The 17944-nt window shown below is 43.1% G+C and overlaps 1 protein-coding gene across 1 annotated transcript; it reads left to right on the top strand.

Moving 5' to 3' along the window:
• The first annotated feature begins 793 nt into the window (after positions 1–793).
• si:dkey-16j16.4 (uncharacterized) lies at positions 794–15641 on the top strand. Its single transcript, XM_052085852.1, has 5 exons — positions 794–1416; positions 7258–7339; positions 7540–8060; positions 10652–10705; positions 14476–15641. The coding sequence occupies exons 1-5, from the start codon at positions 1348–1350 to the stop codon at positions 14581–14583; spliced, it is 834 nt and encodes a 277-aa protein (XP_051941812.1). The 5' UTR covers positions 794–1347; the 3' UTR covers positions 14584–15641.
• Positions 15642–17944: the final 2303 nt, after the last annotated feature.

Here is a 17944-nt window from a genome sequence, read left to right as displayed (position 1 = left end):
ATCTGTGTGTGCCCTGCGATTGGCTGGCAACCAATTCAGGGTGTCCCCCACCTACTGCTCGAAGACGGCTGGGATAGGCTCCAGCACCCCCGCGACCCTAGTGAGGATCAAGCGGTTCGGAAGATGAATTATTAAAATATGAACCAGATGCAAATCCTTTGAAAATGGTAAAATCCATTCCAAGCTCTTTTTTTAACAGCTCTGGAGGTTACTCGTGTGGTCCTTGGGAGCTATCTGGTGTCCATGGGCACCATGTTGTTCACCTCTGAATTAACTCGATTAACTTGATTGTTAACATTCTGGCAATGTGTTGAAGTCTAAAGCCATCTCTCTCTCTCTCTCTCTCTCTCTCTCTCTCTCTCTCTCTCTCTCTCTCCCCACGCTCACACACGCACGCGCACACGCACACGCACACGCACACACACACACACACACACACACACACACACACACACACACACACACACACACACACACACACACTGGCCTCTATAAAGGCTGGTCACCATTCAGTGGGGTTTTACATTCATAACTAAATTTGAATTTTCAGCACATTGCACATTATTTAAACGGGGTAACGTGACCGTCAGCGGTATACTTTAACCGCAGAGCAAGCTAAAAATTCTTACATTTTAGTGATACGCTATTTAAAATATCGTATTTGATTTAGTGCGTATTATTCAAATATGAAAAGGGGAAGTAAACAGACGGGATAACGTGACTTTAACTCGCCTCCTCCTTGACGGCGGAGTATGACGTCATGTAGCAGTAAAGCCAATCAGAGAGCGAGATGCTCCGGCTGGAGCAACACTCGGAAGGCTCGTGCAGCTGGTTCGCATTTGGTTGTGTGTTGCGTGTGTGTGTGAGTGCGTGCGTGTGTGAATGCGTACAAGTTGATATTTCGCTATTTTTCTGAACCCATTCCAAATTAATTGTGGAGTATAATCGGGTCGCCGGTGAGTAAGTCATCTATCATTGCCACCCGGCGAGAAGAAAAACACTCCACAAAATCAACGCCGACTTCAATGAACTCGAAAATAACAAGTTTGCTACCTACGCACATCCGTTGACTAGAAGCCACGACTACGCAGTTGAACCATTTTCGGTTTTAATTTAGTTGGGGTGTTCTCTTCGCTGCACTCGGGAGCCTGTAGCATCTGACTATTGTTTTTTTTTTTTTTTTTTTTTTGCGGGGGGCGGGGGGCTGTCAGTTGTATAGAGCCCCGTGTGCCTTATTGTATATGAGCAAAGTTGTTCCAGTTAGCTAATGAAGTTGTACCCGATATATAGGAGCCAGCAATTAAAACCTATTTGTAAGGGGATAAGCCATAAGCTAGTCAAATCAACATGTTAAAGAACCTGACCAAGAAGCTAAGAAGACACTCACTCAATGAGATACACCCTTTCCAACGGAAGGTAAGTTTGCACAACTTATATTCATTATACAGTCCTGAAAGCAGCTGTTAAAAATGTTGATTGTTTGTTCATTTTTCATCCTTCATTACAACTGTATATTATATGGAATTAACTTGTCATGGGCAATGGGGCTTTGCCAGATGTTTCCAAGAGCAAACCACAGTTCCACTTTGCAACACAAATGCACCACTAGACGTGGAATGTCATTGACCCAGCTATTTATTTGTTTGAAGCTACTAAGTGATGATGCCTCTCGAGGTGTGTGAATGACAACGATGAGCTCAGTGTTATCGGTTCGACGTTTAGTGGGCCAACGAAGGTAGTCAAATCAGTTTTGAAGCTTCATGTAAAAATATGTATTGTATGTGGCAAGTAGTCATAATTATAGATGTGCTTGCGGGTGAATGAAAAAGACAAACATTTCAGTAAAATGTTATTGTCTTTAAGCTTTAAGTCTCCTAACATCTACTGTATCCGCCCTTCAATTTTCTGCAAGAAAACCCTTGGAAGTGCTCCCCAATTGCTGCAGGCTATATAATGGTTCATTTGGTGTGTAGAAGAGTGGCTTGTGTCCTGCATGGGTCACTAACTGGCCCTATTCACTACACTATTGTGCGCGGACCAACTATACAGTCACATGGCAGCCATTTTGTGCCAAAGGGCGCCTGTTCAATGGCCTGGCTGAGGACCCAGAGCAAAGTGTGCCATCTCTATTGTCGTGTCATGTTTGTGTTTGTTGCTCCGATTGAATGTAAGCATTCTTTCTGACCAATCACGCGTCTGCACTCCATCAATTTCTCTGCAGCATTGCAGTTTTTATGACAAAATGATTTCGCCGTCATTTTTCAAATAGAACAGATGAGCTACAAATTTTATCTTACGCTATTATGAAGAGGGGTGGGTTGCAGAAAGTCACGTCTTCACCCCAAAACAATTTGGCCTGTGAGGTTTAGTTGACTTCAACTTGTAAGTTTCTTTTCGTTCAGTATCAGATTGTCATTGACAGTCGATAATGTAATTTGCTGTTTAACTTACACCACTAACTTCACGCTTTGTTGTATTGCTGCTCTGCCAAAAGCATATTTGCTTGCCATAACACCAGCCAGAGGCTGAGCTGCACTATATTTGTTTATGGAGTAAACTAGCGGCTAAAACGTGAGGCAACTTTCCTGTCACTTAATAAATTCCATGTTGGAACTTGCTATGCCTCTGCCCTTCACCTTCACATATCCCTTGACTTCCATAGGAGTCGTCGGTGCGCCTGTGAAGCCTGTACCACCACCAGAAAAATGCAAAAAAGAATACTAGTCCTTATTTTATTTATTAACATTATTTGTTTAATAGTTGTCCGCAGCCCACCCAAAAAAGGTGCGCAACCAGCTGGAAAACCTTTTAGATAATATGATGCACTCCAACGGAAGTAGTCTTTGGAGTTACAGTACTTTTCTTAAATAAAGAAAAAGGAAAAGTTATCACCAACTATATAAGCTAGGGATGGATAATAAAACATTTTTGCAGGTCAGTAGGAAGGGGAACACTGTGTAGTTTGTCCCATCTTTGTTGTATAGATCACATATAATGTTTTGCAGCATTTGGAGATTGAGCGGGGAAAGAATTCGTGTGGCGGATTTTAACTTTTAGTGCTGTACGATGGGCCAAGCCCTGAAACTGTCCAACATCAATCTGACTCTTAAACTTTGCAACCCAAGTTCAAAACATTAGCTTTTCATTTTGGTTAGGAGTCTATAATTCTAAGCAGAGATAAATTCATAGATGAAAAAACAAGTTCCATTTTTAAATGGACTCCTAAACATACTTTGTGTATGGCTTGCTCACAAATAAGTACCTCCAATGTCGTTTCTTTTCAGGTTTATAGGAGAGGAAAGCAAAAACATGCATTCCATGTGCAGATTTACATTCGGTCATTCAAATGATAGCTCTGGTGGTTGAGTCGTAGGATAACAACATGGTTGTTGCAAATGTTTACCGCGATGTGAGTTAAGTGAAGTCATACTGTGCTAAAAATGGAGACGCCGAACGGTGTTACCAGTTTCTGTCTTCCTTATGGTTTCTGTTTGTATTAGCTAAACTGTTATTTTATTTTTTTACGATATGCACGAAGGAGTGGCACCCAAATTTCATTGTATGCAATACAATGACAATAAAGGCGATTCTGATTCTGATTCTTATTTAACACCGATATCGTCAACACTGTGGTTTGATTCCTGTTGAGGGTCTGATGCAAGTTCCTCAAAGATGTTTTCTTTACATGAGTTTCAGGAGTGGTTATTTGAGTTTTAAAGTCAACCGGCAGCGGTCATGGATTACTTGAGGTCACTTAGGCCGTGTTCCTCAACTATTCCCAGGAGCTTAGCCTAATCATGACTAATTGTACTACGCTATGGGAAAGAGTGTGTGGGAAAGACAATTACCCATCTCTGACCCTGAGCTAGTGCGCTTTCATGACAGGGGAGTGTGACAGTGTTCATGTCAGTGTGACAGAGCAAAGCTGCTGTGTGTGTGTGTGCGTGTGTTTACACTGTGACATTGCCATTGATCCAGCTTAGCAATCTGCTCAGCGATGCAGGGCACTGACAAGGATTCATTCAGCTGTTCTTGACACACAATTTGTCTGTTCCAGCAAGTATGGAAAAAAATAGTTTTTCAATGTGTTATTCTCAACGATTACTTGCATGTATTGCTCAATTCTAAAACATCCCACCCCAATAGAAGACAATGTATCTTGTCTTTTCTGTCACGAACGAACGAGGTGGTGGAGGACCCCAAAAAGCAGGCAAGAGGGAGTGAAGGAGGAGCAGGGTAAACTTGACAAACTGTATTAACAAAACACTGAGAAAACTAAATCCAGAACAAAGACCTGAAAACAACAAAAATCCAAAGTAAAAAAAAAAAGTCCATTGCAGACCCCCCAAAAAAGCAATACAAACAAAAATCCATGGCAGGAAGGCAACAAAAAAAAAAGCAACAGAAACAATGACCTGACACTGAGTGGTCGGGACGGGAGTCCAGAGAACCAACTAATGACCAACAGGTGTGCTGCTGTAGGAGGAGCCCTACAGAGCCATCTGTTTTTCCCAAACAGATAAACCATGACACTTTTCTCACGTTTTCAACGTAATAAGTAGTCAAACCTTGATTTTCGACCATAATCCGTTCCAGAAGACTGTTCGAAAAGCGATTAGTTCGAAATCCGAAACTATTTTATTAGCCCATGATTAGGTGCTAATATACTATGCAGAAATAAGAACATCAACAAAAAAAAAACAGATTTGCGTAAATCACAACAAACATGTATGCTCACAATGAACTTGACATGAGGAAGCCGAGAAGAGTCGAGTGGCGTATTCGGGTTTCCTCAATTTGGTCGAAAACTGGTTTTCGGTCGTAATCTGAGGCGTAAAGATCTTGAATTTTCTGGTTGAAATTCGGTTTGGTCGCTAACGAGACGTACGAAAATTGAGGTTTGACTGTACTGAAAATTATTTTCAAGAATGCATTTTTTAAACATTCTAACATTTGCTAACTATACAATCATAAACCTTGAAAGATCTCACCTTTGCTTTTTAGCATGCACCATTTGTGTACATATTCTCAAACCTATGCAAATATTTGTTCACGTGCACCAGGTTCCCTTTACAAAAAAAATGTTTTTTTTCTTCTTAATTTTAGTTTTCACGTGGTTTGCATTACTAAAATGAAACATTTGGAAGTCAGCAAAGTAAAGAACTCACAGAAAGGACCCATTTGCCTTATTATAAAACCAGAAAACACAACTCAGACCTTTTCCTGTCATGTTTCGTTTTTGGGTCAACTCAATTCCATTTATCGTTCATCATACAGTCGGAGATTGAAACCACCTCTTCTCTGGTGATGTGCTGAATAACAGCCATTTTAGTTGATTGTGCACCTTCACCAAAGGAGATGAAGATTCCCAACTTGCTTGTTAATTGCTCATTTAAAGGACTGAGACGATATGTTTGCTTTAAGATGTAAAATAGATCACATTTATCAGTCACTTGACTGTTTCGTACATGGAGCGTAGACCGTGATGAAACTTCAGTATTTCTCAGTAGGTCAGCTCAGATGGCAATTCAGCTGTTCTGCATGATGGAATTAAGTGTTACACACAAAGCAGCTTAGCCTGCCAGCAAGGTTCAGTCTGTCAGGTGTGAAGTGTGTGGCCCCCGGGGGTTGAATCCGAAATGTCCACCAATAACACACATTGCATTTACATGGAACAACTTGAATCCGCAAATGTTCCGTGATCACACGTGATGCCGAGTTGCGTTCCCAACTTGACAACCCCGTGACAGCTCATAGCTTGTGAACTCATACTGTCGAGTTCACGCCGAATTGGACTGAGAGGGGTCCTTTCTTCCTTTTCCTCTTTTATTGAGACATTCAGAAAGAAAAGGATGTGTGTGTGTGTGTGTGTGTGTGTCTCTGTCTTGAAGCGTGTGTTCTGTATGCTGGTGTGTGTATGCATGCGCGCAAGCATACACAAATGCACACAAGCGCAGATGGCAGCTGCTAAGCGAGGCTTCAAAGTGGTAATTACCGATTGTGAGGCGCATTACTTAACTGCGAGCATTGCGGTCGGCAGGGTATCTGCATTGTTGCGACAGGGGTAGGCGTCCTTGTCTGCTGGGACAGACTTTGGGGAAAGATTGTTGCCTTGTCTTAACTCACAAAAGACAACTTTTTGATTCATCTGAACATTACCTTGTATGGATTGGGCCAGTTTAACTCGACTAAATATGAACCATCCCAAGAACACAAGCTGAACCAAAATTAGGGATGCACGGAGGCCACATTTTTCAGTTCGTGTATAAGTAGTTACATTTCAGTATAGGCTCAAATGTAATCCCAGTAGTTGATACTTGGTCATTCCTGCACACTTGGAATTGTGATGGTTTTTTTTGTTTTTTTAGTAAAATGTTTTTCAAAAGCTTTGTCTGATCCTGCCATAGGTTGAACTCAAATATATCTATTTTTCCAAGAACACATTGTCGTGACTGACATTTTAAGATGCAGCTGCTTGTTTTTCTCACAGTCCTGCCATACACTGTCACACAAGGCACTTTTGTTTTGTGGTCTCTCAGTCTGAATGCGAAGGAGCACTAGCAGAGTTCATCATCCATTTTGCACTTGGCTAAATAAGTGTTGTCATGCATATTTTTAGCAAGTATCTTCTCTAACTGGAGCTTGCAAGAGGGAGCACATAACCTCCATTTTGGCATCCATTCATTGGCTCTCAGTACATTTTCAAGTTCATTTTCCGTTTGCTTTCAAATGTTTCAATGCCCCCTCCCTGTCCATTTTTAAAACTCTTTTGAAGAAACATCTTTATTCTTTGGATTTCGACCCAACATGAGACTGACACTGTTCTATTGTTTGTGGTGTCTACTGTATGTGTTATCATGACTTTGCTTCAATTGACTGCTTTCACTTTCTTTTGTTGTCTTATTGTTGTTTTATGTTGAGAGTGAAGACATTTCATCTGTGCTGTATGTTTTTCATACAGTACATTTGACAATAAAGTTTATCCAATCCAATCCAATTTTTTGTTGTTGTTGTTGTATGTAAAGTGCATTTTTTTTGTATGAGCCCAGATGTACAGTAGCAGTTCTGGGATTGCTATGGGTGCATCCCTACTTTAATTTTGTGCGAGGTTATAAGCTGCTGTCATTGATTATCTGATGTACTGCATCTGTCAGATAATACAAAGTCATTTGGGGATCTCCTTGTCAAGTATGAGTTGTATTCTGGCAAATCCAATCCGTCCCGCAACAAACCGAGTTTTTTGTTTGCGTCCTCCAGTTTTCTTACCATGGCAGTGGCGAGGGCGGTGAAAGTGATGACTCGGAGGGAGAGAACCAGGAGCTTGCACAAATAGACAGAGGTATATCTGCCTTGGCCAAACAGAAGTTTTGGTTGCACTGTGCTACTTACGAATTGTTGTTTATCTCCGAATTTCCCTCATTTATTAATTTACACAGAATTTGATGATTTTTACTTGGAATTTTGGTTTATTTATTGATTAACATTGACTTTTTATCCATTCGGTTTTCCCAAACACCACCTCCACATTTTTTTCGACAGAGAGACGGCGAAATTGTGCCCTCATCCCCTTGGCTACGAGTCAGCAGCACAACCAGGGTGCCCCCTCGCCAGCCCGTTTACGACGTCTGCGCCTGCTTCTTGACGGCAATCTGGATCGCCACTCTTCAGAGGAAGAGCTGGAACGAATCAGCTACGGCGACAACAGGAAGTGGGCGTCGTCACTTCCGCAGTGCCACGGCGATCACCACAGCGGCGCGTCCAGCGATGAGGAGGTGCGGGATCTTTGTGGCTGTGGTTCGCCCGCCGCCGCCGCCGCCACCAGGCCTCTGGTCGAACCCGATGCTCGTCTGGCTGCCACCTCCAGCCCTGTGCTCTTCAGCTCCAGCCCACCGTGCAGCATCAAGCCGCCTCCCATGCGCTTTCAGCTCCAAGTGGTCCAGCCAGTCACTCGGCCCATCATCTTGACCCACTTTGACCAGTCAGCACCCTATAGAAAGTATCGGCACGGCTACGGTGGAGAGTTGGGGAGGCCCAGTCTTGATTTAGAGAAAATGCAACAGGTTGGGACAAGCCTTTGTCTTTGTTGTATGTCAATCACTCACGGTTATATCAGCCTCTGGTTCAAAGGCCAAGCAGGTGTCAAATCAAGTAGCGCCTTTTTCTTTTCATTTATATTAGCGTGTTGCTGAGGGGAAAACATTCATCCTGGTGTATTTGGGATAATGTCAAAGTTCTGATTATAATCTACGTTTAACTCTGTCTCCATTGGATCGGGTTCCAAAATATTCCACCCTAATCGGTGACGCTTATGGAAGGTGGAGCTTGTTACACTTCTGGACATTTATTGGTTGCCAATTAGAGTCGTCTGCCTTTTTCCTTAAGTGTACTTGATTACAGGCCCAGTTAGTAAACTGCACCACACTGAAGTGAACTCCACTTTACAACATGGTAGACATTTGCTCCTTATCACATCATCACTTATCTGTTCCCGCCTCTGACTTTACGGCAGAACATGTCCACTATTTTGGAAATGAATACTGACTGGCCTGGAAAAAGGTACATCGCGCACATGACCTGAACAAGATGACCAAAGAGCTCTCTTCAAAACAATTGAAAGAATGAATATTAAAACATTACACACACAGGCACACATTTGTATGAATGCTTGTTCCTCAGCAACACAAATAACTGAGTTGAATAACATCACTGAAGCAAACCAAGTGTTAGCTAAAGCGATATGAGCACTTGTGTTTTGTTCTTGTTGTGTGACGTCATGCATTGTGTATGTGTTCATGATGGTAACATGGTACGCCAACGCCAGAAAAATGCAAATAGTCAACGCCAAATTGTTCCCGTAGTTCACCCAGTCACCCTTGACGCACACACACACACGCACGCACACACACACAGCACCACAATTGTGCACACACGCAGAAGAAAGCAAGGTCCTCCCTTTCTGCAGACGGACGCCCGCCACCACGGTGGTCTGGCTGGAGAGGGATGAAGGAGAGGCAAGGCAGGGACGGCAGATGTCCGTCCTCAATTCTCACAAAGGCTGGCAAGCGAGGGGAAACGATGGAGGGGTGAAGGCAGAAGGAGAGGATTAAATACACAACAACAACAACAACAAAAAACAGCATCCACTAATGAGTCGTGGAGAAGCTGGTCCACTAATCATGACAATCCAGTCCAAATGTTTGGCCCGTATCATAGATGGGTACGTGTGTTCACAAAGAGAGGACCGCCGGTTTGAGGGACCCATATGCCCATGAGGTTTTTAGAGGGAAAGAGCAGATGATGAGGCTGGGTGCCGCGAGGCGAGGGGTCTAAAAGGAAGTGTGTGTGTCACGCTGGGATATGCGGCTACCATCCTGCCCGCGTCTTTGTGTCTCCATGTGTCCATCCTCATGTCTATGAGTTTGTTGTTTGGCTTTGTGTCTGTTTGTGCGAGAGAGTGTGTGTGTGTGTGTGTGTGTGTGTGTGTGTGTGTGTGTGTGTGTGTGTGTGTATGTGTGTGTATGTGTGTGTGTACGCAGTCAAGTGGAATGGGAGGTGCTGCAGCGAATACAATAGGGGGCCTTCAGAGGTAGCTCACAGACAGTCGGCCCCATTCACCCATTAACCCTTTGGCTGGACAACATCCAGCAAGTCTTTCGGATTGTCATCAAGACTTTAGTTGTTTGCAAAGCAATAACTGTGCCAAAAATCTCCATTTTATGATTCTTTGGCAAAAGTTGTTTGAGAATCGGGACCAGGGGACTTGGTCGGCTTCGTTGTTGAAAGGGCAGTGCACACTTGATGAATTGTTTTACACAGACTCCCATAGGTTTTAATTCTGTCATCGCTCATTTTCAATTTTTTTTCTTTGTGTTCAACATAATATTTCACTACCTCGGGTTTGTCAAAGGCTACAGTCGTAAATTATTAGACCCATGACGGATGGGTCGAGTGGAACCTGCATGTCCTCTTTCTTTGGACATAAACACATGCCATATTCATTACCTCTGCAAAAGGTCAGGAGGACGTAATTTAAAATAAAATGTTTTTGAGGATCCCTGCATGCCAACACCTGTAACCTCAATGTCAAAAAGATGGACTTTGGCATTTGATGAAAATGATGCTCAATTTTGATTGACAGTGTCAGAGCTCAGCCTCATAAGAACAGGAGTCATGTTTCCAGTCCTTCCTGAGCTCCCTTCTCCCCTTCAACGCTACCTCCTGGACTGGAGACAATTTGATGATTGTGTGGTCCCTCCACCCCTGTTTTTTGGGGAGGTGGGGGGCGGTCGTGGAGTTGTGTGGATATGGGGGGGAGGTCGGAGACAGGATATTACATAAGCTTCATTGACTGTCTGTTTAGTTTCGTGAGTCAGCTGGATTTGCCTCATTTCCTTGATTCTACTGAATCTGTGTTAATTGACTGCCACTGTCACGACAGATGTTCCTCCTGGAACAGAACCAATTTCACTTCGGTGAATGTCCTGTAAAACTGACAAAGCAAGAATCATCAAAAGCACCTTGGACTAACCAGTTTGGGTTTAATATACACACGTACGCTGCTGAGGCATATGCGTACACTGTGTACATCATGGAACGAAAAATGTACCTCTCGCTTGTACAAGTTTGTCATTCAGTTTCTTTTTCCTTGCAGAAAATGCTGCTGAAAAAGAACTGCGGCGGAAAAACACGGACCATTAAGATTCGGGTGAGTTAAACGTTTAATGTCAAGATAAACGTGAACAATTCACAGTATGTGCAATGTGTTCTGGCTGTTTGAGAGAAAAGGTTTGTCGTTCCGGTTATTCCTTTCAAATACATTCTCTTTTTGTAGTACCATATAAAGCGGTCCATTTTAGGCCATCTGTTACCAGCAATGATAACATTGCAAGTTTCAATGCCGCCCCTCATGAACAGTCCAGCCTGTCTTGTCGCCAGCACCTTGATGTCAATCCAACTACATAGTGGGATACATCTGGCAGCAGTGTTTGTTCTCATGCCCTGCCGACGGCATCCATGCTTTATGATAGCGCTGATTTCCTTATGAAAATGATCCACAATAACAATTTATGTCACAGCCTGTGAAAACACATTTCCGAGGTACTGTCAAAGAACAAAAAAAATAATCTCACATAAAACAAGACGTAATCATGAACACAAATATCCAAACAGACCGACAGTCATGTGACCCAATCTTGCATTCTTCATATGCCACCACCCAATAATTACTGAAATGGCTTTGGAAGCAGAAAGGCTGTTTACAACTTCCAAACAGCTACTATCCATCCTCCACCTCCGGTAAGCTTGATCACCGTGTTGGGTTTTAGATAGCCGTGCATAAGGGGAGCATGTTGGAGAAGCACAGTGGACCGCTACTTGGCATCGAGCGGGCTATTCCAGAAGGATGCGCAGTGTGGTGAGAACGGTGACGTCATCATCACCTTGCGTGGGATCGTGTCATTGGAACCTCATCATACAACCTCGTGTTTAGGGAGAGTCGTTGCATGCACCAACTGTAACAGCATATCCAGTCCCCCCAGTATAGAAGAGAGATGTATTCACAATCTGGGTTACAAAAAAAAATATGAAGGGTTAACAGAAGAGTGTTGAAGAGACACGCAGCCGAGGAGGAAGAAGAGGACGCTTTTGCAGATCCCCCGTGTGTGATTACAAGGGATGAGGTCATTTTCCATTTATAGTCCGGCCGGCCGCTATCTCTTTGAGCTGCACCATTAGACAGAGCTACTGCTAATTCTTCTCCTCGGTTTTCACTAGTGTAGTTGGAAGTGTTGTTGTCCGTGCCAGTGACGTCTATGGGCACGCGCGACTGGATTTTCTTGAAGGGAGAACACAGGCATTTGGCCACATGAGCCATTTGCAACTCTTTTCACCCTTTGTGCTATCGCAGTTCTCTTATTCTATTACTTCCTTTTTCATTTTCCTGCTCTGCATCCAGAAGAGAGATTGGATCTGGATGGAAGGTGGTTTCTCATCTTCAAGCATTCAAGCAGGGGAGCTGTTTTGGGTTTAAGGAGGTTGAAGAAGCGTATGTGTGGGGAGGGTGGAGGCCTGTTACATAGGAACCAGAGGAAAACTACAGTGGCTACTGCTGCTGGGACCTCCTTGTCCCCGTGGAGGTGAAGAGGGAAACGGAAGTGAAGAGATTAGGCGATGAGGGCTTTTCAGGCTGCCGCAGCGGCGTCCGGTTTCATGCACCGCGGAGAAATGTTGTGTCGGGTGAAGTTGGATGTGGGAAAGTATTGTATGGTGGTTGGGAGGGAAAAAAAATACTCAGCATGGTTTTTCCTGTAGATATCATGCGGTGCTTTTGAGAGTTGGCGTCACTGTCAGCTGACTTTAGGCAAGCGGTGATTGCCGGCACAGCGTCCTGCCAATCAAAGGGAACATAAACAAAACAACCAACCATTCGCGCTCACCTTCAATTAACCCGCTGGCATGTTTTTGGAATGTGGGAGGAGGCCCGAGTACTGTACTGTGAGGCAGACATGCTCGCTACTGGCCTGCCACGCTGCCGTATTTGCAACTTCACTGAAAAGGGTCTCAACAAAATATATAGATGCGTGTACAGAAGAAGTAGAAGAGTATAGCATGCAACCATGCAGTAATAATAAGCAATTTGTCCATTGTTGTTTAATTTCAAGAAATTGGAGTCAAACTGAATTAGCCGCGACTATGCGCGGTCTAAGCATGCTCATCTACATTGAAAAACAACAAAATGCCATCAGCCACGGGAAGTCGAGCTACTTACAGGCAGGCCGCCTCGGAGCGGCATTATTTTGCTCAATATGCCACAAGGATGCAAGAAGCAGTTCAGACAAGAGAAAGACATTACTGGGAAATGATCGACTGGCTTATATTTTATACTTGCACATTGGATATGACAGACTTCAGGCTTATACAAATTTGGGACACTAGTTCTAAGTTGGATGAACTTTTTTCGAAGATGGATAATGTCGAGCTCAGTCCATATGCGGCCACAAGATGAACTCGGGTGTTTAAATAGACATGTCAGGAGCTCCGTCCTCCTCTGCAATTGGAGAAACCTAGTAGCTTTCAAATAGACGTTCGTATTTTCTGTACTATAAGGCACACCTACAATCAGTGGCCTATTTTAAAGCTGATTTCGTATGTAGGGCGCACCGCATTCTAAGGCGTATGGAATAGAAGCTATCACAGTGGTTGCAGTGTCGTTATGCATCCACGAGCTGGAGCTACACTAAATGTAATACAATACAATGCAGCTTTATTTATATAAAGCTTTCACAACCGCTGCAGCTGTAACAAAGCGCTTAACAGAACATTTAGGATACTTCGTCCAGGAAATCAGAATATTGATCCATATCTACATATATAATAAGGCGCATCAGATTATAAGGCGCAATGTTGGCTTTTGAGAAAATTGAATGCTTTTAGATGCGCCTTAAAGTGCGGAAAATACGGTACATATTGTTCCTGAACTAGTTTGTTCAGTTGGTATTTCGAGGTGTTGCCATGTCACGATTTGTTAGTCTTTATGCTCTGAAAATGATGTCTGAAACCATTGCTCGCCTTGAGCCTCATTTTTCTTTTGCCGATGTCAGAATGTACCTTCCAATCTGAGTATTACCACTGTGCACGCCATTCGCTTGGATGCATCAGATCTCTTGGAGGTCTTGGTTACGGGAAATGATAAGCATTAAAAGATCCCCTTCATGTAAAATGAAAGTGATCACATTGAAGTTCCTTTTTCAATGTACCTTCTGACACAACCTCCCCCTTCCGCTGGTTCCGGGGAAAGCGCTGCCTTATTGCCAAATTCAACAAAGTCATTTCCTGTCTGGAGCAAAATGACCAGGGCTAATTTTAGAGCGAGTGTTCACAGAGCCACCAACAGCAGGTTCCTGCTCAGTCTGCTATTCATCCGAAAGTGGAAAATAATTTGTCACTGGGTCCGCAGTATGAATTGAAGAATAAAAAAACAGGCCAGTGTGGTCACGCGTCCATTTCTTTTTGTATTGATTCTTATTACCAATACCATTGGAGGTTGTTTTCAGATTTTTTTTAAGAATCTAATAGTACTGATTATCCTTGTATTGGCTTGAGGTGGCTAAGCAGGTCCTAACAGGTCAGCCGCCTTTCCAAGCGTGCAGACTTGTTACGATATGGGTGAATAAAGCGCTTTGTAGCTTCGGCATGAACTGCAGAAATCTGTATGGCTGCGGGACTCATTGCTGAACTACGGATCAATGCCCAGATCAATTTTTGAACATGGCCATAACTCAAAAGGTTGTGTGTAATGCAAACAAGGTCATGCTGCAATCTGCAGAAACTTTATAGTCACGGTCGACAGGAAACGTGGTTAAATAATTGATTTGGCGTCGTAGAGCTTTACAGTGCGTTTTTGCCCGTCAAGCCAGACCAGTGACACTGGGTTAATCAGTGCAATATGCAAACGCATTTCTCTTTCTCTTTCCTCAGACTTTGACTGGCAGTCGCCCTCCACCCAGGTACACGTACGATCCTTCCATTTTCGCCTTCCGGTCTTTAAGCACAGTGCCCCTATCCGAGGATCCTCCCTGCTCTTGAAGAAACGACCCACTGGTAGATGAAGCCTATCACTCCTTCTCTCAAAAGAATGACTGGCAGGAAAACAGACATTTGTTTGCTGGTCTAACTATTGCACACTCAGGTATTCCCATCCTGTAAACAATGTCACTTTGATGATTACAAGTCAGCTTTTGGAGAACACAATGGCCTAATCGTAAAATTTCTAAGGATATTTCAGGTTTTTCTATGTATAGCTGAATATCGCCTGGGATTGAAAGAAAGAGGAGCACAGTTTCTTGAGCACAGAGGGCGTGAAGTGACAAGTACAACCTGAATTTAGCTTTGGGATTGGATCGCCTTGAAGGGGAAATAATACATGTAAGACAATCAAACGGTTCCAAGGTTTCTTCCTTCAATGGGATATACGGTATTGACATCTCCTCAGGTTATTGGTAACTTCCTCTTTCAAAAAACGGTGAGGTGGGGCAGCCGGTATCCCCGTGTTTAGATGCGAAACGTCAGCTTTGCCTACCTGGAAAACAACTTCCATGGATGTGTTATTCTTTGAATATGCAGATCATTCGGAGGTACAACATGTGTCACCGTAGTTTAATCTAGCTGACCTCTTGATGTACATTTTTCAATGAATACGCTATTGTTGGTCTGGGTCAATGTACTTGTATTCTCTTTCTTTGCATGGATTCCAGGGTTTTGCAGAAAGAGAGGTACGTACGCAAGAGAGAGTATGGAGTAAAAAATAGTTTGCTGCACATTTGGCGAGTGTAATTGGTGACGCGTCTTGCATAGCCAACTTGTAGTGTGCCATTTTATTTTTCAAGATTGTACCTCATTACTTTTTAGGTAGAAGAGGATCACTGCTATGTCTCTTTAATGCCTTGAAAAAAAACACACATTCCTGTCGTGTTGAATAGAAGTTGAGGTAGGTCTCAGCTCATGACTCGAGCGGATGAATTGATTAAAAGCCAATGTCGGCTGCCACTGTAACTGAAGATTTTGCAGAGTTGAATGTAACATTGTGACACGTTTGTCATCCCCTGTTGCACAACATGAATCAATAAATGTTCTGTGGCCTCTTGTTTAAGGGTGATTCTTATTTGTCATAGAAATACTCAGGTGGACATTCCCATCGGGAAAGACTGACCACAATTCACTGCAGGTTGACACCACACAAGACCAAGTAATAAGCTAATGAAGACATCGCTACGCAAAATTAAATAGAATTGAAATATGGATATTACGGTCTACTGTATTTAAGCAACATATTCTACATGCATTTTGAGTATTTTTTGACACACGAGAGTCCAGAACAGCCCCAAAAGAAATTAAAGGAGAACTCCCAAGGTCAAGTTACATCAGTGTCAGATCTCACCATCCTTTATTGTTTGAGCCAAAGTACTCTTCATGGGAGACAACTACAGGAAGGAGGACGCCACTGTTGAAAATAAATCACAAAACTAAGCAAATGCATGTTGACAGAGGTTCTTTTGTCTTATCTGACAAAACTGGAACCTTTTAACATGGTTGTGTAGAATCAGCTCGAAGTTCACAGATGCAAAAATGAAGTGTATCAATAAATGAACACCGTCCCTACTGTGAAACAAGGGGTGGGGGGGGCGTGTTCTTTTATGGGGTTGCTTTGCTCTATCATAACCTGTCTTGAATCTGTGTAGGGTACAATGAAGTCTAAAGACTATGTCAGAAAGCTTAGTTTCAGTCACCTCCTTGGTTTTGCAACAGGATAATAACCCAACACACAGTTAAAAACACCTAAGAACAGCCGAGGGCAGAAAACCTGAGTATTCCGAAGTGGCCTTCAACGAGCCCTGATCTAAATTCTCTTAGACATTTGTTGAAAGGAGCTGAAACATACCATCTGGCGAAAGCACCCTGGAGCAGTTTGTTCAAAAGAGTGTAACAAAATACATGCTGAGAGGTACATAAGTCTCATTGAAAGTTACAGAAATTGTTTCATTGCAATAATTGCCACGAAGGTTGTGCAACGAAATTTGAAGTTATGGGTACCAAAGTTTTTGGCCGGGATGTTTCATTAGTTTTTTTTTTAATAATTCTGTGTTACCCCAATTCAAAAGCACTGCCTAATTTTCATTATTTGTTTTTTCATTCATCTTCCGAGCCGCTTGATCCTCACTAGGGTCGCGGGGGGGTGCTGGAGCCTATCCCAGCTGTCTTCGGGCAGTAGGCGGGGGACACCCTGAATCGGTTGCCGGCCAATCGCAGGGCACACATAGACGAACAACCATCCACGCTCACACTCACACCTAGGGACAATTTAGAGTGTTCAATCAGCCTGCCACGCATGTTTTTGTAATGTGGGAGGAAACCGGAGCACCCGGAGAAAACCCACGCAGGCCCGGGAAGAACATGCAAACTCCACACAGGGAGGACGGAGCTGGAATCGAACCCGGTACCTCTGCACTGTGAAGCCGACGTGCTAACCACTGGACTACCGGGGCGCCCATTATTTGTTTTTACTAATGCCAATTATTATCTTCCTCCCCCGCCATTCTTTCATCATTATTATTTTCTCTCATTAACAAGACGGGTACCAACAATTGTGCCCGTTTGTATTTAAACAATTTTATACAATCATAATAGTGAATCAAACAATTTTTTTAAATGGTGCTTGTACTCACAGCATGTAAGCGGCAAGACCAAAAACTAACAGTGAATGCCCGTGACCTTCGATCCCTCAGGCAGCACCCCATTAAAAAAAAACAAAAAAAACAATGTGTAAAGGATATCACTACACAGGTTAAGGATCACTTGAGAAAACCACTGTCAGTAAATACTGTACAGTTTGGGGCTACATCCTTAAATACAACTTAAAACTCTACTATTCAAAATAAGAAAAGGGTTCTGTGGTCTGATGAGTCCACATATCAAATTGGTTTTGGAAGTTGTGTCCTCTCGGCCAGAGAGAAAAAGATCATCCGGACCATTATGGACACAAAGTTCAAAATCCAGCATCTGGGGCTGTGCGAGTGCCAATGGCACAGGTAACTAATCTGTGAAGCCACCATTAATGATGAAAGGTGAAAACATATTTTGGAGAAACATATGCTGCCGTCTATGTCTAAGCAAGACAATGGTAAAACACGTCCTGCATGTGTGTGCATGCGGGTTCTAGATTGGCCAGCCTGCAGTCCAGACTTGTCTCCCACTGAAAATTTGTGGGATATTATGAACAACAATGGAGACCCCAGACTATCAAGCAACAATAGGAAAGAATTACACCTACAAAGCTTCAACAATTAGTGTCCACAGAAAAGGCAATGTAACAGCGGTAAACATTACCCTGTCCCAGATTTTTCGGGAATGTGTTGCATCCATAAAATTTTACGAAAAAGTTACATATTTT

This window comes from Hippocampus zosterae, chromosome 14 (assembly GCF_025434085.1).
Source record: "Hippocampus zosterae strain Florida chromosome 14, ASM2543408v3, whole genome shotgun sequence".
NCBI classification, from domain to species: Eukaryota; Metazoa; Chordata; class Actinopteri; order Syngnathiformes; family Syngnathidae; genus Hippocampus; species Hippocampus zosterae.
This window is presented reverse-complemented; position numbering and strand designations above follow the sequence as displayed.

Excerpts from the sequence above, each read along its gene's own strand:
- si:dkey-16j16.4 (XM_052085852.1), top strand. The coding sequence starts at position 1,348 with ATGTTAAAGAACCTGACCAAGAAGCTAAGAAGACACTCACTCAATGAG. Across the intron at positions 8,061-10,651 it reads ATTTAGAGAAAATGCAACAG|AAAATGCTGCTGAAAAAGAA; the intron begins GTTGGGACAAGC and ends TTTTCCTTGCAG. Across the intron at positions 10,706-14,475 it reads CACGGACCATTAAGATTCGG|ACTTTGACTGGCAGTCGCCC; the intron begins GTGAGTTAAACG and ends CTCTTTCCTCAG.